The sequence below is a fragment of the Hemicordylus capensis genome, chromosome 6, assembly GCF_027244095.1.
Source record: "Hemicordylus capensis ecotype Gifberg chromosome 6, rHemCap1.1.pri, whole genome shotgun sequence".
Lineage (NCBI taxonomy): Eukaryota > Metazoa > Chordata > Lepidosauria > Squamata > Cordylidae > Hemicordylus > Hemicordylus capensis.
Genome location: NC_069662.1, coordinates 113,893,242 through 113,914,429, shown reverse-complemented (window position 1 = coordinate 113,914,429; position 21,188 = coordinate 113,893,242). Strand labels below are relative to the sequence as shown.

Sequence of the window (21,188 nt, the reverse complement as noted above, 5' to 3'; positions counted from 1 at the left end):
GGAGGTGGATAGGGCCAGTTATTCTCCCCCTGCTAAATAAAGAGAATCACCATGTTCAAAGGTGCCTCTTTGTCAAGTTAGCAGGGGTTTTGTCAAGTTAGCAGGGTTGACATCCATATTGGTTTTTGCACAATCAAGGGTTAGCACATGCAGTTCTCTTCTTCCCAACCTGCAGCCCACAGAGCCACTGGAAAAACCCTACCTGAAGGTTAAGGGACCTCCTGCATATAATGCCAAACCTGGGGCTGCAGAGGGAAGGAAGGGAAGCAGAGAGACAACTTCCACTCCTCTGTTCCACCTGTGCCGCTGTGGATTTTACACTAGAGTTCTTGTGCAGGTGTGTATTGTGCATTGATTGGTTGGCAGTGGTGACTCAATACAAACAGCCTCAAGAGGCTTGATCTGTGTTTCTCTAGGAGCTGCAAAATCCTCTGGGATTTATTAACACCACTTTCTATCAGCAAATAGTAAAAGTAAAGCACAATCTGGATCTTGGAAAACAGCAACTCTGCAGGAAGGAAGCAGAAGCCACAAACAAATCCAGCTGGCACTGGATTGGTTTTTACCTCCTTTTGTATTCATGCTTCCCTTTATTCCAAGCTACTTGTTTCCCCCAATAATCCACAGAAGTGACATGGTTCAGAAGATTAAAGGCTGGGGGTAGCAGGCTATCTTAAATTCAGAAAACCTTGGCTTGTTGCTGACTTACACATGGACTCAGTAGTCATGGCAAACTAGGACCTCCACACCCTCAGTATAATGCTTACAAAATGGATATTACATTTACTCAACTGCAGGGATAGTACAAGGACAAAAATAATTGAAAGATTGCACATTTTGCATATTAATTATATCATAATTAATCCTGGATAATAAATAGGAATAAACTTGTAAGTTTTGCTATCAAATTCCATGGAAGTATATTTATGCAGCAAGAGCAGGAGACTCTTTCTCAATATAGCATTGTGCTAGCCTATCCACAGTAGCCATGGAGAGGAGAAACATTTGCATTCTCACCTTGAGGTTGTCCTCCATTTTCTCCAGCAGAGCTTAGACTGAGATGTTCAGTAATCTGCCCTTCACCTCCTAGATCTTCACTGACGTCTACACACTGGTCAACATTTTCTTTCCTTGCTTCTGGGATTTTGCATCCATTAGTGCAATCTGCTTTTTCAGGATCCAATGAAGCACAATCCTCAGGAAAATCTGATAGATTTCTGCCACCTCTTAGTTCTCTTAGTTCTCTGGAGCTGTTGCTGGTGCATATTACAGCACTGCTGCTCTTGGAGTTCATTTGGGAAGCGTACTGAGGTATCAGTCCAACAAACCTCAAGCCTCGACTTGCTGCATCTTGAATCTATAAATCAAAGAGGTTACGTTTTAATTTACAAGTTGTCCTTCAGAAGTAGAAGTGTTTCCAATGCATCTCCATCACGTCAACTAAATTTATTCTAAGCTTCCCCCCACCCCATGGACCACAAAAAATCCTATTGTAATGTATTCCAAGGAAGTACAATAACATGTACTACTTTTAAAAAGAAACATGAAAATACAAGAGACAAAGAAATATGAAGATACCATGGTTAAATATACACATTTTGATATCCTATTCAGATGTATTAATTAGAAGAATATAGCAATCTCCAGTTCACATGTTGATCAGCACACTTCTTAATGAAATGTGAAATACAAAAAGTACCCCTTCTCTTAGACTTTAAGCTACCCCTTTTTTGCATCCATCTTTTTATCATGTAAATTCCATTGTTGCCTAATCACATGGGTGCGGGTTATTAAAAAAACCCACCTCCTATGCCATTAGCCTGTACACCTGTTGAGGGGGAGAGATGCATGCCGCACACACTCTTCTTCCATATTATTAGGATAGGCTGGTAGATGGTACGTCCAAAATAGTACAATGTCTATTTTAAAAGTATATAGTACAATGCAGATCCAGAAGGAAAAAAATCATGGGAACTTAATTAATATAGGCCTCCAAGTCAAAGAGATAGAACAAGAACAGCCCTTCTGGATCTGGCCCAAGGCCCATTCAGTCCAGCATCATGTTTCACACAGTGGCCCACCAGATGCCTCTGACAAGTCCACAGGCAAGAGGTGAGGGCATTCCCTCTCTTTTGCTGTTGCTCCCCTGCAACTGGTATTTAGAGACATCTTGCCTCTGAGGCTGGAGGTGGCCTGTAACCACCAGACTAGTAGCCAAGTGATAGACCTGTCCTCCATAAATTTGTCCAAGCGCCTTTTAAAGCCACCCAAGCTAGTGCTCTTGAAGTTCTCTTCCTGTGGCAGAGAATTCCATAGATTAATTTTTCACAGTGTGAAAAAGTACTTCCTTTTGTTTGTCCTAAATTTCCTGCCTTAATTTTAATAGGATACCCCCTGGTTCTAGTGCTGTGAGGGGGGAGAAACGTTTCTCTCTTCACTTTCTCTACTCCATGCATAATTTTATACATGGGGATCTGTCTCCCCATAGTCACCTTTTTTCCAAATTTAATAGCCCCAGATGCTGTAGCCTTGTCTCATAAGGAAGGTGCTCCAGGCCGCTGATCATCTTGGTTGCCCTCTTCTGCATCATTTCCAGTTTGACCATGACCTTCCTAAGTACTGTATGCAGTACTCCAAATGTGTCCGCACCATATATTTGTAGAAAGGCATGATAATATTAGCATTTTATTTTCAATCCCCTTCCTAATGATCCCTAGTATGGATTTTGACTTTTTAACAGCTGTTGCACATTGATGACACTTTCAATGAGCTGCCCACCATGACCCCAAGTTCTCTCTCCTGGAGATTTTACAGACAGGGCTTTCCCCCCGAATCCACTCCTGATTGGAGTGTGCCAGTCCACATATTCACTGGATTTAATCTGACCTCCCTGTGGGCTATCTGGGACCAGGACAGACAGGGCTTTGTTTTCCCCCCGAAGGGAGGCTGCGAATTCTAGCTCAGCCTGAGGTATGTCCAACTTAAAATAATCCTCTACTAGCCAACCCCGCACAGAGCATCTGTGTGCTCTTTGGGGCCGGCGGTTACCTCTTCCCCCCATCTTCTTCCCCAGTCTCTGCTTCCGGACCCAGCCACCTCTCCTCCCCACCACCACTTCTGCCACCCCCCCCACTTTCTTCCCCCCACCGGGCCTTGCCTCCTTGGCCTTGCCTCCGCCACCGTGGCGACCAATCCTCCTGGGTGCGCCTCAGCCAATCAGGCGCGTCCACTGCCCAGCCAATCACATGAGCGCTGGGACGCACATTCCAAGGCACACCCAGGAGAATTAATATAATAGATTTACAGCAGCTTTTGGAAAAAACCTTGATGTTTTTGCTAAGCTCCGACAGTTGTCTTTGATGTATGTAGGGGAGCAGTCAAGTGCTATGTGAATGCTCCACCTAGTCCCACGGATTAAACTATCTCGAATCTACTGCGAAGTTGATTCACTCCTCGGATACCCCACAGCATAAAGCCCTGTAAAACCTCCTGGTCAGTCACTGATAGTTCAGACCCCATCAGTATATAAGTGAAGTTGGGGATTTTGCCAACTAGGTAGATGAAGCATTTCTGACAACTGAAATATCTGAGAGCCAGAGCTTGAGCCACAAACTTGTAATAACGAGGAAGTCCCCATCTTGATACTTGTTGGAAGAACAATACTGCAAAAAGCAGACTGTCGAAAGGTCTTAGCATGCATTTGGGGACAACTTCTGTTGTCAAATAAACAGGAACTGAACTGCACAGCACTGGGGGAGGGGAGGGATTACCATGAGATAGTGAACTTGGATCCTAAACAAAAGAGGGAGAATCATGAAGAGCTGACATCAGAACACAAAGATCCAGATAATTAAAAATTCTGAAGAATTAATACAGCTCAGAAATGTAAGCTGACTGAAAGACGAGGAGAGCTTTCATTCCTGAAAATAGTAATACTGAAAACACAACTGCAAACTATAACGATAGAGAGAAAATTTATGTAAATCACATAAAAACAGATGTGGTTGGTACAGGGTTATTTTAACAAACTGAAAACCAAAAATAAGCTTACAGGAAGTGGAAGAAAGCAAGTTACTAAAAAATGAGAACAGAGGTACAGCAGAAATTTTTAAGAAAGCAAGAGATTTTACAAGATGTCAGAAACAGAAGAACAAACAAATCAATGGCAAAAAGAGAATATCTGTAAATGAAAACAGCAGCACATTGGCTTGGATCCAAAGAACTATGGGCAGAATTCCACTTGTACAAACCAGGATTTCCTGCCCTCTTCCCACTGGAAACTGCAGCTAGCATGGGACAAGTTTGTAGCAACAGAAAACCCCCATCTTTTGTGAGTGGAATGGCCATCCATGAGTGCAGATAGGTATTTGGATCCAAGTCTTTTGTTCTTAGATTTCCTTGCTTTGGGGCATCTCAATCTTTCTAACCATGCAAAATAAGGATAGGCATGTTTAATGGAACATGAAGAAAGAACACAGCGCATAGAGAATATTATTTTGTGTGGTTACTGTGATAAAGGTATACGTCTGAATATACTCTCTCTTACTGAGAACTGACCTACAGCTACCATTAGGAACTCACTGACAGAGAAAGAATAGCAGAACCCCAAGCCTCAATAGTGAACTGAGATGGTGTGAAGTTTTTTTCTACATCAGGTTACTTAGAATCACTGCTGTGAGAGAAAATATTATTCAGTAGTGTTGCCCAATTCTCTCACATGCCACTTCCATATGGCAACAAAATACAGGATATTCAAAGCTTTTGCACAATTCCAAGCATGATCTTACTCCTCATACACACAGTGCTGCCGGCTTCCAAACTACTATCTAGTGCAATCCTACACACGATACACACAGAGCAGCGTGAATGGTATTCCAAGAAGAACCCATCTTTTTCCCTAGTTGCCATAAAAGTGGTAATTATATGAGACAGGTTCTTCTCAAAATGCAAGAGCTGGCCAGCGGAAAAATCACATGGGGTTCCTTCTCTGTGTGTGAACAAAGGGTAAGTTCATGCTAGGAAGTCATGCAGAAGTCTGCAGCAGCATGTGTATGGGGAATAGAATCATACTTGGAACTTGTGCAAAAGCTATGAATAACCACACTTTATGGAAGAGCACATTTTGGAGTTTTAGCACAACCCATTATGAAAAAAGAATGAGACTGGTCTTCTCTCGCACACCCATGAACTGCAGTTATGCAGAGCCAATATCTGCTGTTATTAGAGACCAAAATAAAGACAATGCAAGCTTTTTCAAATGCAAATAAGAAGGAATCAATTCAGCACATAAGCTGCAAGCTGACAGAAGAGGCAGGGTAGAGAAGCAGTTATTTTATTCAACCCTTTTAAACAAAGAAAATCTCATGGTATCTTCCCCAAAATGTTATGACTCATCCAACTTCCTGACAGTTGTGTTACTCTGCTGAATACAGACACAACACCTGGATGACAGAAACAACTTCCTCTTTTACAATATTGTTACAGTTTATGTGCTAAACTGCGTGATAGCAGGAACTGAAGCTCACTTCCCCAGGAAAACAAGTGCAAACCAGAAGGTCACAGTTGCAGGATTTTGGAAGGAGAGATGCAATTTCCCGATACACTGCCAAAAACAGAGATTAACATCTTGGGAGACCCTCTTACTAATTAATGGGCTGGTACAGGTGATGTTTCAGCTATCTAGCTGAAGAGAAGACACTGTTTGATGGGCCTCTGTATCTTTAAAAAAAATGGCAGAACTATTCCATAAGGGAAAATAAGAAATCCTAACATGAATACACATTGATAAATATACCTGAATGCTAGTGTTTCCCCTCGCCGACAGGTTGTCAGAAATTGCTACTTGTCAAGATCAGCCACCTGGATTACCACCTGGCATTTCCCAGGATCACTAAAGTAGACAAGATGTATTTCTGTGGATTTAACATCAGACATTGCTTATTTTCTAGGTGAAAGATTGTTGAGAAATTGCTTTTTGTCTCGATGAGACATCATGGCAAGTAGCAATTTGGACCATGGAAACCGACAGCAGTTCAAATGAGAGGTCATAACAAGTAGCAACTTCTGAACATTTAGTTCAGCTTAAACATGTGATCTATCTTTTAGTGCATTTGCACCTGTTCCTTTACCTCACGCTGCAATAATTTACTCCAACACTAAATTTATTATCTTTTGTACTGCTCACACTGCCAGTACAATGGGCAAAAAACACTCCTGTTCACTTTGGTGTATGTGAACATACACAGGTGAAGCACTTTGCTGCTGAAGATTCTGCTAAGCTAAACTACTGCTATTTGAGATGAGAGACCCCAATGCACTCTTTGTTTACCCAGGATTAACAAGATGGTGGCCGAGGTAGCCAGCCCTGATGGATAGCATTTCCAGACAACTTGATTGTCCAAAAACACTGCCTCCCTTATTCCACTACCCTTGAATCACAGAAGCAGAAAGTGGTTCTGGTAAGAGAAACAGCAATTTTTGAAATTCAGTGTGGCCCCCTCCTGGCCCCTGAATTCTACAAATAATTGCAGTTCATTCATTATTAGTCAGTGATGAAATCTTGTTCATGACTAATGAACAAGTGCTAATCTTAACTACATTTACATAAAAGGTTGCCAGTCCCATTCAATACAGCAGTTTCACTCAAGACAATGTAAGAAGGTGATTAAGAGCATGCGCTTGAAGCTCCCAGATCAAAGCTTTAATATGTGCTCACAGGATGACCTTGGTCAAACAACCATCTTTAAGGACTGGACAAGCTATTAACCCCAGCACAGCATCTCTCCAGTGGCCACTGCTGGTGTCTACCTTATGTTTCTATTAGATTGTGAGACCTTTGGGGACAGGGAACCATCTTTATTTTTCTGTGTAAGCTGCTTTGAGAACTTTGGTTGATAAATGGTATACAAACAGTAGCAGTCGCAGGAATAAGCATTGCCCCCCCCCCCGCCCCCATATAGTGATACTACTTCCCCACCTTAGGATTGCTGTGTGGGTTACTGAGATAAGGCATGCAACGTACTCTGACATCATTAATATTTCACTATTGTCATTACATTTGTGCTATTATTAAATTAAATTAAATTAAATTAAATTAAATTAAATTAGTAGCTGTAGGAGCAGTAGCAGGTACCAAATTAGCTGCATCATAGAGGTGTAATAATTTGCTAGACATAGAACGGTTGTTGTCCGACCACTCTAGGTAAGCATACACTAAGTGTACTGAAATATAATAACATCCATAAGGTATTAAGTGATGTAGAAGAAGTCAGGTTTCGACCTTCAGGCAGCCATTTCCACATCTATTTGTAGGACTGTGCAAATATTCAGCTCAGAATATCTGCAGTTGAATAATCTGCACAGCCTTCCTGGCATCGCATGAGGGCAGCCATTCCAACCATTCACCTCCATGCACAGCTGTACTTTTCCCAGTGCCAGTTTCCCCATAAAGAGAAACTCAGCCCTGCCACATTAAAGTTACCTCTGGGAAGGCATATGGGGAGTGCTGAGAAGCAGACTCCTGCTAACTGAGCAAAGAGACACCTTTTAAAGTGGGGATTCTCTTTTGTTTAGCTGAGAAAGAGCAACTGCCTTATCTAACACCAGCACACCATCCCTCCAGTGGCTGTTGCTGGTATCTGCCTCAGGTTTCTTTATAGACTGTGAGCCCTTTGGGGACAGGGGACCATCTTATTTATGTATTATTTATTTTTCAATGTAAACTGCTTTGGAAACTTTCGTTGAAGAGCGGTATATAAATAGTCGTCGTCGTAGTAGTTCTTTCCAGTGCTTTCCCCAGAAAGCTTTATGCTAGAAAGCACTCCACTTCACAGCATACCCTCCCAAATGTTGCTGAGGCAAAGAGCTACACTGGCACTGTGAAACGTACAGGAGTGCATGGAGGTGAGCCGTGGAAATGATCTTCTCCACATGGTGCAGATGTGGGGGAGGGTGCTGTGCAAATTATTTGGTTTCAGGTATTATCCAATTGCCTGCCAACAAGCCACTTATATGTTTGCTATAGAATCCATGCACATTGCAGAGAAATCTGGAGATTAGTGGTTGTCTCCAAAAAATTAGCTTAGATAGCTTCTAACACTTCCCTGCAGCTGCATATTTTTGGGCAAGATCAGTAATGCAGACAAGTCATACCTCTGAAAGCTAACAACGGTTTTATCCCTCCTCAGCCATGTAGTCTAAGACATGTCACTGGCTGAAGTGTTGCACAGTGTAACGTGGGAGATTCTGAACTGCCCATGCTGTACCCCCAAAACAAAATAATCTGTACAGCACCCCCCTCCACCAGCATCATGTGGAGAAGATCGTTTCCACTGCTCACCTCCATTAAAAAATGCCAGTGGTCTTACACAAGAGTGCAGATACTTGGAACTATCACACATCCGCAATACTACTTACATTACTTTCAATGTAAGTGGCGTTGTGGAGGTGTGATCACATGAGTTTAAGTATTTACACTCTTGTATGAGGTCACCAGCATTTTTAAAAGGTATCTATAGCAGCTTAGGTGGTTCAGAACTGCCCATGGTACACGGCACAACACAGTCTCTCTCTTGAACTTCCCTTATTAGAATGGTTGTAAGGATATGGGGTAAATCAATACATATTGCTCTGATGAAGGGCCAGATACAAATGGGCAACTTATCCAACATTACCATTCTTAGGAGCAGCATTTAAAACCACTTCACAGCAACATATTACAATGCATAGCTAGAAAAGTTATTCAACCTGAGTCTAGCAATGCGTTTCATTGTAAGAGCCAAAAGCACTTGTGACAAAGGACTGGTATCCAATCCTCTGCCATAGGAAACTAAGCCACATGGTTCAGATTAAGCTGTGTGTTTTAAAGAAGCTTTATACAAATAAACTAACTAGCAATAAAGCTACAGGGAGATCAAATAACTTGACAATTCATATAGTGTAAGGGCTTAGTTTAAGTAATTCCTAACTGCACAGAGCTACATCCCACATTACACTGATATTGGTATGGAGTGCACAGTAATAAAATACATTTATTAACATGAACAAAAGTTCAGTGCACTCTGCCATCAAAATAGTAAAAAATAGTTTATATTTCCCAACTATCATAAAACTTTGGAATTCATTTAAAATTCCTTTGAACCAAACTAAATATATGGTTTTTATCGACCTGAAACAGACTTTCTAAATTAACTGTAGATTTTATAGGCACTGCATTATGCATGCCTAAATTTATCATTAAAATGGAATTGGAGACATTCATGAAGGATAGGTCTATCAACAGCTAAGGGACCTTCCAAGTTCAGAAGCAATATATGCCTATCAGTACCAACTGCTGGGGACCAAAAGGAAGTGGGGGTAATGTCAAGCCTTGCTCAAGGCTTTCCAGTTTGGCACATCAGCCATTTGGGCTGATCCAGAAGAGCTCTTATCTTCCCCAGTTAGTTCTCAACAAGGGCTGGCTATACATACAGGCAGCCTAAGCAGCTTGCCTGGGGTGGCATAATTCAAGGCAGGTTCTCCACATTGAAGTAGCTGTCAAGTCCAGACTTCGATGCTACTCCTGGCAGTCAGCTGCCCAGATGAACTAAGAAATAGTTAAGACCATCGTAACTGAGTGAACTAACGGCACCAGAATTATCTGCCATGTCTGAGGGCTGTACAAGTTATTCAAGAGACTCATTTTGCAGTGCAGTCACAGAGGGAATACTCAAAACAGTGGCACTGAGAAAGAGAACTTTAATCCTTCCCCTACACCACTTTTACAGTCTTAAAAATCTCCCTAGCTACTTTTAACCACACGATAGGGGGAACCACAAGTAACTGATTTCCCCCGTCCATAGTGCCAGAGCAGCTTTGGAGAGATCTAGATACTTCACTCTTCAGTGCCACTACTGCAATAAAATTTTGAGCCCTCCTCTGTAGCTGCATTCAACAAAAGCCATCAAGAAACCCAATCACAGAGTCATACATAGTCATAATATTTAGCGTGGCCCCATGGCCACACTGTACAGTTACCATATTTTTGTACATACAGGCAAACCCCATTATACGTGGAATTGATATCCACAGATCTGCATATCCACGGTCAGGAAAAAGACACCCAACCTCTGCATATGTGGGGGTTGACACGTTGACCTCACATATCCACAGGTCAGAAGTGGAAATGACTGTGGAGGTTATTTATGGCTGCCATTTTGTTTCTTGGAGCCACAAAATGGCTCTCATTTTAAACAAAAAACCCAAACCAGTGATTTTGGGCTGATCTTCAGGTATTCTATGGGCACAGCATGATATGGGGGAGCAGCAAATCATGGTAAGGAGCTTTCCCCCATGTCCCCGCCCCCAATCTTGCCAAAAATAGGCATTTTTCCTTATTTTCACGGTGACCAGGAACATAACCCCTAATTCCCCATTCACCCACTGGCTCGATATTTGCCGTTTCCATATTCTTGATACGGAACCCCCACAAATATTGAGGTCCTTCTGTATAACTTTCAGGTTATACTTTTTTTTGTTTTCCACTACAGGCAACTAAGTAAGTGCAAAGAATACAGAAATATTTTCAGATAATTTTTCTTGGTAGCAGGGGACTGCCTAGTTGCAGACTTCCACCCCAGAGGACAGTGGGGCCTCCGTCCCAGACTTCTATTGTGGAAAATTAATTTTTCCTGGCAACTTTCCTCTTGGATGCCAAAAGTCTTCCTGCCCATTGCAAACCTGCAAGGAACCCACAGTCCTGTTTCCTGTCCCATCCTGTCCTATGCTTGCCTGTGTGCGTTCCCAGCCCCTGTGCCTTAACTAGGGATGTGTGAACTAGCTCAAGGTCGAGCCAGAACCAAGCCAGACCCAGTTTGACTCGGGGCTGTTTCGGGGTTCTATTTTTTTTTTAATTAACTTACCACCAGGTCTGGCAGCCTCCAAGTTGAGAAATAGTGCTGGTGCACAAGCCAGCAGTGGCTAGTCCCTTGGCAGCCCAGTGCAGGGGTGCAATTTTTTTTTTTTAAGCAATCTTCTGTGGGCTACACCTGCGCGCAGGTTATACCCTTATACAGGGTAGATCCTCAAAAATACAGATGAAGCAGCCAGTGGTCTATGAAAGCTTATGGTACAATAAATGTATTAGTCTTTAAAGTGCCATAAGATGTTTTATTTTTGTGACAACAGATTACTACAACTACCCTTCTGGGATCAGTTGCTAAAGACATTGTTGAAATGTGGTTGAAGCACATTATCAGGGGACAGAATATTTGACCTGCATCCTGCATTTTCTAGTTTCTTTTCATTATACCTCACTCATAAAAGACATATTTTCCTCTTATTTTGTATATTTGTTGAAGCTGCATGCTTTAATTATTATTATTTTAATTAAAAAATTTAAATAAAAATCAATAGCTTCCCTTCCACACTGACCCTGTTTACAAGCAGTTATGGTATCTAAAATAGTGTAACTATGGTATGTGCCAAAAACATTTCAAACCTTTGGCCTGAAGATCTTCGTATACAGTTGTAGAACATAAACAAGATGTTTGTGTGCATCCCATTACTGTGGTCAGCTTTGACAGCACCAGTCATCTGTTTGATGATGGGGCCCCGGATTTAGTTTACTTCTTCCTACCTTTCCAACAAAATGAAGTGATCTGTGCTGACCACACCTAGGCATGCATAAAAACCCAATCCAGAATGAGTCACCACAATTATAAACAAAATAAATCTTTCCCAAGTCATTTGACTTGCTGATGCTATGTGACTCCCTTAGTAGCAGCCAGATTGAAATGACACCATTTTCAGAATCTTCCAAGGCAGACTGCACTTTCTTATAGTCATTCAAATCTAGAGTTGCATACCTGATTTTGAAGAATTTATCCCCATACACACTTGGTTCCAGGGAGAAGCTGGAGTAAATAAAAATGCCATTCAGTTTTGGCAAGCTAATAGAGAATATTTTCCAGATTGGAAAAAATGTGTTACAAAACAGGGTGTTTTTATATGCTAATCAGCATACTAGATATGATGACTAGTACAGCATTTTTCTTCTTGTGTTAAGCTGTATTACTAAGTGATGAATACAACAGCATGGAAAAGTACACATAAAGATTATTAGAAAACAGAATCTAAGTGCAGCATGATTTTATTTTTTAAAATGTATTTTCTGGTTGGGAGCCATACGTAAGAATTACAGTCAATTCACTAATTCCAAGCAAAAACTAATCAATTCCTTGCTGCATGTGTTTCTTGCCTTATATAGAAGACATTTTGAATAGACTGCAGAGAATTATTTGACTGCTACAGATCTTTCCCATGTCAATATATCTACTCAAAATTTTGCACAGGTTTAAAGAAAGCAATTGAATAGGTTGATGGCATGATTTGCCAAAGCTAAATAAAATACAGAAAGCCTGCCTACTAGATAATGTAAGTTATATCCAGGGAATGTAACTGTGGTAAAATTGGGAGTGGATTAGTCCTTCTGTCTTATCTATTCATGCTTATCAGGCAGGGGAGCTGCAGACATGGGTGTGCTGATGACATCAGTGAGCACAATACAAACCTCTTGTGCTCAATTTTACCTAAAATAACCAAAGTTAAGGCTAAGAATTTCTTCTTGTAATCTAGAAACATTATGTGGAGAATTCCTTCCACAGATCTAGAACTTGGCATTGGGAGTTCAATGGACAAAGTTGCTGGACTTTAATATGCCAATTCAATTTTAAGTTCAGCAATGCACACAGCCAATAGCTCGTTACACACTTATAGCCTCTGTTACAACGGAACAAGTAAGCACCACGGTCTTCATCCTAAGACCCTCCTGCCCCGGTTGCTCTTGAAGTAAAAAAAAAAACAAAAAAAACAGGACCAAAGCAGAATTTTTTGCCTTCCATTCAGAGCAAATGCAGAGCAGCCTAATGCTACCAGTATACACGTACACTAATTCAACCCAGCTTGCACGGACTTGGATAGTTTCAAACTAGTCATTAGAGCAAAGTGGTTACTTTACTAATATTTTAAATATAGGCTTGCATATGATTCAAGCTACAGTAAGATAGCAAAGGAATGCAGTACGATACCAAAGGAATGCATATACCAAAGGAATGTAGATTATTTGGACCCATTTCAAACTGGCTTTTGGGTGGGCTATCGGGTGGAGACTGCTTTGGTCGGCCTGAAGGATGATCTCTAGTTGAGAATCAACAGGGGCATTGTGACACTGTTGGATCTCTTGGCAGCTTTCGATATCAGCCACCATGGTGTCCTTCTGAACCTGAGGATCTGAGGGTTTGGGAGGCACTGCTTTGCAGTGGTTTCGCTCCTCCCCTCAGGCAGATTCCATATGGTGCTGCTATTCAAAGCAAAAGCTATTGTATGGATTCCCATAGGACTCCATTCTGTCTCCAATGTTTTTTAATGTCTACATGAAACCTGGAAGAGATCATTAGGAGATTTGGTGCAAAGTGCTATCAATATGCTGATGACACCCAGATCTATTTCTCTGTATCAACTTTGTCAGGAGATGGCTCAACCTCTCTAAATGCTTGCTTGGAATCGGTAATGGCTCAATGAGGGAGAACAAACTGAAGTTGAATTTAAACAAGATGGGAGGTACTCATTGAGTGAGGCTGGAACTTAGGAAGTGGTTTAGATCTGCCTGTTCTGTATGGGGTTACACTCCTTCTGAAAGATCAGGTATGTAGCTTGGGAGTACTTCTGGACACAAACCTCTCCCAGAGATCTCAGGCTGAGGCAGTTGCCAGAAACGCTTTTTATCAGCTTTGGCTAATACACCAGCGACATCCATTTCTCAAGACAAATGACCTTAAAACAGTGGTGCATATGCTGGTAACATCCAGGCTTGACTACTGCAATGAGCTCTGCGTTGGGCTGCCTTTGTACATAGTTCAGAAACTGCAACTGGTGCAGAATGTGGCAGTCAGGGTGGTCTCTGGGGCCAACCATAGAGACCATATTACTCCTATTTTACAAGAACCATTTATTTTCTGCATGCAGAGAATGTGCTCTACCACTTAGTTATAGACTCTCTCCCAATTTGGTAGAGCCACTAGGAACAAGATACTAGTTTCTGGGATGCAGCAGGATGTAGCCTGTGAGCTGCTAGTTGGCCATTCCTGGCAAATGGAGCAAAGCTGTTTGAGGAGACAAGATTTTTTTAAACTGTTATGTCTAGATTGCTTTCCACCATTCTGATACATTCTCCCTTTTTAATTTTTGTTTTCAATCCAACAAAGGTTAGTATGGCTGTTTAGTATCTCTCTTCGTATTAATCAAGAGAATGGCCATTAGTTTTAAAAGCAAGAATATCCTTCAATCAGTCCAAATACTTCTTATTACTATTGTAGAAATGTCATGCATCTTGCCTGGAAATATGTGCAGAAAAAAAGATCATTGTCTTCACACAATTCACATTAAAGGTTATACAAATGTGTTCTGACAAATGGCATGTGAACAGAAATCTTCAGGCAAAATTTGTACTTGAGGTATTAAGGCAAAAAATATAACTACATCATGTCAAAATTGCTGTGAAAATGTGAACTTGCTTACATATTCCAGCTCCATCACTCTTCATTAGTATTTATTTGCGGCTATTTTGACAGAAACTCAGAAGTCTTCCATTGTCTGTCATTTTGTTTATAGGGCTCATATGTGAAGAGTCATGTTCAAGTTTAAAAGCAACTTTTCTGTTGTCCTTGACATTTTCCATAAATCTGATAGAATTCTCAGTTTCTAATATTTTGGCACAAATTATTGTTCTGTAACAAACACAGACCAAGCCAACTAGAAACATTTTGTATCAGTAGGTGCAGGATTACACAAAGTGTTGCTGTATGCAGAAGACTTATAATTGCACTGAATTAACGTGTAGCATACTTTCAGCTATACTAGGCGATGGCCGAGGCCTATCTAGTTTTTTAGAAACCATTTCCATTCATATTAAATGTTGCCTTATGTACTTGAGATATAAGTGATAAGAAGTCATTGTCAGATGAAAATATTTGTGTAGCTTTAAAAGACTGCATTCTACTATATCTGCACAAAGTTGGTTCAATAAACTATTTTGTCCAATAAAACATACGGATGCAAAGTAAAGCAGGTTTTAAGAAAACTGACACAACCACCAAGATTTCAATTTTTATTACAACTCATGCTCTATAGATGCATACTCCATCTATGCTACACTAATGAACATTACTACTATTAACTTGAAAGCTAGCATGAAGGATACAATCTAGAAAGCGGTTGTGTGGCAGTGCAGCAACCACTTAGTCAAACCTAAGGCATAACTAGAAGCCTGCATTCTACATGGCCCAGCAGTTATGATAAAAACTGCATCTCTTTCTGTGATGGGTCAGAATAGTGACAACAGCTCCTAACCAGTAGCACAACTCGGGTTTATTAATTAATTATTTATTTTTTTCTTATATACCGCCTCCTCCCAAGACTCTTGGCCGTGAACAACAATACCAATAAGAATTTTTTATTTTTTATTTTTTAAATTAAAGGTTCAACGCCTGGCAAAACATATAGGTCTTAAGGAGGGCGTTAAAAGCAACTAAGGAGGGGGCTGAACGAATCTGGGAAGGGAAGAATGTTCCAAAGAACATTCTGCTATTATGTGAAGAAACAAGAGATGAAGTGGTCAAATCAACAATGGTAAAGTGAGAACAAGATGTAGATCATAATATCAATCTGTGATGTAACACTATCAAATCTACGGCCACCCATGAGGAGGCGGGCCGCTGCATTCTGGATTAGTTGAAGCTGCTGAATCGTTTTCAAAGGCAACCCTAGGTAGAGCATGTTATAGTAATCCAACTGAGAGGTAACAAAGGCATGAGTTACTGTTGCCAGGGCCTGCCGGTCCAGAAAAGGCCGTAACTGGAGAACGAGCCGAAGCTGAGCAAAGGCACCATTGGCCACGGCCTCCACCTGCTGTTCAAGCAGGAGCCGCAAGTCCAGAAGGACCCCCAGATCACGAACTGTCTCTCTCAAGGGAAGCACAACCCCCTCAAGAGATAAACTCACAAACGGCAATTGGCCAGATCGCAAAATGAACAAGATCAACTCGGTCATGGAGGGATTAAGCCTGAGCCTGTTTTGGCCCATCCAGGTCCTGACAGCCTCTACGCACCGAGCCAGCACATGGACGGCGTCAGCTGTTTGACCAGTGGTAAAGATATAAACAACAACAAATATTTATATACCTCTTTTCAACAAAAGTTTCCTAAACGATTTATACAGAGAAATAATAAACCAGAGTATCATCAGCATATTGATGAAAACATACCCCAAACCGACAGATTGCCAGGCCCAGCGGCTTCATGCAGACGTTAAAGAGAATGGGAGCAAAAACTGAGCCCTGTGGAACCTCACAAGAAAGGGGCCAGAGCGCAGAACACTCACCCCCAATCAACACCAACTGGAATTGTCCAGTGAGATAGGACTGGAACCACTGAAGAACAGTGCCTCCAAGACCCAGCCCTCCTATGCGTTCCACAAGGATAGCATGGTTGATGGTACTGAAGGCTGCTGAGAGATAAAGAAGAACCAAGAAAGATGTGCTTCCCACATCAAGGTTACGATACAAGTCTTCCAACAGGGCGACCAATGCCATTTCAGTGCTGTGGCCTAAAACATAACCGTTTTACAGCTCTAACTGGAGCTGTTGTGAATATTCTATATGGTCAGCAGTTGTTGTATACCAATGGAGCAGGTAAATCTCATTTCAAGGTATGCCTGGGGTTTACCTAAGAAAGGGAAGGTGGCAGGAAGAGTCACTCATGCAGGCATGTAGACCTTGCTCTAAGGCTGATGTATATCAATTCTACTTACACAAATAGAATACATTATTTTAGCCAAATAGACTAGCCAAATCAGTGCAGGTATTCGTACATACATCATTTTCACATTACAAGCAGGTCAAGTTTGAATCTAACACTACTTTAATCAAGTTTACCACATTTCCAATTGAAAATAAGTTTTACACCTCAACATCTTTTCCAGCATAGTAAGTCCGCATCCACAGATCTTTCAAATCATTCCACCTTTTCTAATTCATTAATGTTTGAGATTCTTCTAGTAATTTAGTTAAGAACTACCCAAAGAACTAAACTATCACTATTAAAAGGTCTGAACTATGTCATCAAGAGATTATTATATAGAAAGCACAATTTTGACAAGTGATTGATTGATTAAGTGCCATCAAGTCAGTGTCGACTCTTAGCAACCACATAGATTGATTCTCTCCAGGATGCTCTTTACAAGTACACAACAGAAAATGACAAAAGCTTGTTCTGTTTCGTTTCACAGTACTGCCTTAAAGTTTATTACTGGCAGTGATACAGTAACCCCTATCCATTTCACATTAACATCCAAAAACTAAGTTCTGTAGGTAACGAACTGAACTGATGATCTCATCTTTTGGTCAGAATTCTTTCAAATATATGCATGCACAGTTCCATTTATGGCCACAAATTTTACCAAGTGCAGACCTTGCTGTTTTGCTTTATAAAGAACCACACTATTTAGTGAGACTGAAAACATCTACTTGCAGGAAAGCTCTGACGTTGTGGCCCAATTATATCTTCTTTGCCTATATAAAGGACAGACTACAGGTATAGACTAAAAGTAGCTGAACATTCAACTATGCACGCTGTTAAATATGGTTTATGTGAGAGTTTCTTAATTCAAAACAAATAATTAATGTTCTCGTCTCACACCCTTCAATTCCTTAACATAAGGCAAACAAGGCTTTAAGATGGGTAACCCTATATACTGCTTGAGCAACTACTGTGTAGTGCAAACAAGTAGAGGTCCGTTGCCACAGCAGCTAATATTGCATCCTATTACATTTGATCCTGTATGTTCTTGTCATATTCTGCCAGTGTAGAGTTGTATCAGACCAAGGGAGAAAGAACCATTATGATAATCCTAAAGAGATATGTGGCCTCTTTACAACTCTCTTTTTACTAAGAAAAACCCTTTCACCAGCACTACAGAACAAAGCAACTATCAGACATTTAGTAGCAAACCTAAGATTAGTTTAGATTTCTCAATTATGCAACATCCCATAAAACTGAAGGTCGGGAAATTGAGAAAAAAAGGAAGTATTTTTTTCACACAGTGCATAATTAATCTATGGAATTCTCTGCCATGGGATGTGGTGATTGCCACTAGTTTCAATGGGTTTAAAAGGGGGTTATACAAATTTATGGAGGGCAGGTCTATCAATAGCAACTAGTCTGGTGGCTATAGGCCACCTCCAGCCTCAGAGGCAAGATGCCTCTAAATACCAATTGCAGGGAAGCAACAGCAGGAGAGGGGGCATGACCTCACCTCTTGCCTGTGGACTTCTCAGAGACATCTGGTGGGCCACAGTGTGAAACAGTATGCTGGGCTAGATAGGCCTTGGGCCTGATCCATCAGGGCTGTTCTTAGGTTTAACTATCCTATCAGCTGAAACGAGGATTATATTGAATGGAAATGACACTCACTTGCAAATCTTAATTTTCTGGAGTAACATACATTTCTTTAACTCGGTCATATCTCAGTGGCAGAGTTCATGCTTTAGCCTCTAGTTCAACCCCACACTCATCAGTTAAATCTCAGATAGCTGTGCGAGTAAAACCTCCATCCCAGACCCTACAGAGCTGGGTGTGAGACACGTAATGAGTCAGGCTAGATGAAATAGTACTGGGTCAGATTATCCATGGTGTTTGCTCAGTGCAACACTGCTCCTCATACTGTTCTTGCATCAACAGTAAAATGCAGAACTTTATATTAACTGAAAAACTGTTAGTCCATAGAAAATATACTAAATCAGGAGGTTTTGTTTTTTAAGTTTACAAAATAAACAGTGTTTACCATGAAATGCGTTTTTAACTCAGAATCATTCTATTAAATCCATCTTTGTTTTTAATCCATGCAAAACCTGAACTAAAAGCAGCGTCACAACAAAAAGGGTACAGGAGGCCCAGATCCAGCATGGGCCCTGCAGAAAGAGAATGATGCAAGCGGGAAAGGTTGCAACCCTATGCATACTAGGATGTGCAAACTGATTAGGGTACAAATTGATTTGTACCCGAATCTGGCTGATTCGGGTGATTAGGAGACAAAACAAATCACCCCTGTGGTCCTTTGGCTGGATTCGGGAACAAATCTAGTCGTGCCTGATTCAATTCGAATCAATTCCAGATTCGGATTTCTCCTATGATTTCCCCCAGATTCCCAGCTTTTATTAAATAAATTTTTTTAGGCTCTACCCCTTGTAGAAGTGGAGTTATGGAGCAAAATGTGTGATTCTTTGGTGTATAATAACTTTCCCTCAATGAATCCCTATGAGGATCCATTTCACACCTTCATTTCTTCTATTTATTTTGACTGTCTTTTCAACTGTGTCAACTGTCAACTGTCACTTGCCAACTACACTACACTCCCACCCACAAGGCAGTGGGGTACTACTCAGTTATGTTTTAAGATTTTTTTTCAAGAGTTTAGGCTCTTTTGTGTCTAATAACCTTTCCTCAAAGAGTCTAAACACCTCAAAAATCCCTAAAATATAAACTGAGTACCCAATTGGAACATGGGATGCCACTAATTCTCCACCCCCACCTGCAAAGCAGTGGGGTCACAATGAACAGAAGAAATGAAGGTGTGTAATGAAGACAACATAGAATCTAAACACTCCAAAAATACAAAAAACAAACAAACAGAGTACCCCAGTGTGTGTGGGGGGGGGGCAGTGTAGCTGACACATGGCAGTTGACAGTTGGCACTGTCCAATGATAGTCAAAATGAACAGAAGAAATGAAGGCATATAATGAATCCTAGGGATTCATTATGAGGAACAGTTATTAGACACCAAAGAATCTAAACATTTCAATATTCCTAAAAATTAAAATGACTACCCCACTGCCTTACAGGTGTGTGTGTGTGGGGGGGGTAGGCACATGGCAGTTGACAGTTCGCACTGTCCAATGACAGTCAAAATGAACAGAAGAAATGAAAGTGTGCAATGAATCCTCAAAGGGATTCATTATGAGGAAAAGTTATTATACACCAAAGAATCTGAACACTTGAAAAATGACTGCACATTTTGCTGCATAAACTACACTTCTACAAGGGCTAGAGCTTAGGTCTTTTTTTAAAATAAAAGCTGAGATCAATTTTAGGGTTAGGATATGGTAACTTCAAATCCCCATTGTTTCCTATGGTGGACATGTTCAAAATCAGTAAAAACTTTTTTGAAATTCATTAAATATCAACCAAGTGCCCCACTGCCTTGAAATTTGGGTGGTAGGTGGCACCCATGGGGACCTACTCACCACCCACATTTGGTGCCCCTAGGATCTTGTTAAGTGATCTGAATCAGTCCGAATACAAATACAAATACAAATCAAATATGGAGTGATTTTTTGGGGGGGGAGTAGATTTGGATACAAAACAAATCGGGGTGATTTTGGGGGGGCACAAATCAAATAAAAATATCAATTTATGCACATCCCTAATGCATACATATGTGGGAGTGATCCCATTGAAAATAAGACTAAAATATTGTAACCACAAACAGCTTGTGTAAACATGAAAAAGATCAGAGTGACTCTCAGCCTCTCACACTGTTGGTGTGTACATGTGTTATTGGAAGGAGGAAAGAGATAGTGGGATGGAGGACTATTTATTATTATTCTGTACTGTAATAGCAGCAAGAGAATCTTGCCAGTACAGAATAATTTATTATTATTCTGTACTGTAATAGCAGCAAGAGAATCTTGCCATAGGCAATCCAGTTCTTGCCTATGGATTATGAGTGGCAGAAAGGATCTATTTGATCTTTGTGGGCATATTGGACCCACAAAATTATTTTGGCACTCCTGTTTAAAGGAAACAGGGTGAATAACTTTCTCTACCTCTCTCTAATACAATATAAGGATATTTTTGTTTCATATCTTCTCTCTACTGTCCAGACAACTCCAGGAACTATGAGGCATGCACTATACACACTTATTTAATCTATTTTTACATTGGTCAGGAAGATGAATCTTAAATAATAAAGTCACCAGGACAAAGGATTACAAAAGCAAATAAAGTCTCTTAGGGATACCATGAAATACTTTTGCTACACTCACAGAGTTGGCATTCACAGCACCAGATTCATACTGCAGAGTACAAACGGGCAGAGG

General features: G+C 40.8%; 1 protein-coding gene across 2 annotated transcripts in view; it reads right to left on the bottom strand.

The window, feature by feature from the left end:
* RFTN1 (raftlin, lipid raft linker 1) overlaps nucleotides 1-21,188 on the bottom strand; it is a 150,863-nt gene that overhangs the window by 65,596 nt on the left and 64,079 nt on the right. For both annotated transcript variants that reach the window (XM_053263724.1, XM_053263725.1), the window contains exon 5: nucleotides 1,018-1,357. In XM_053263724.1, the coding sequence (XP_053119699.1) occupies nucleotides 1,018-1,357 (340 nt within the window). The remainder of the gene's footprint in view (nucleotides 1-1,017; nucleotides 1,358-21,188) is intronic.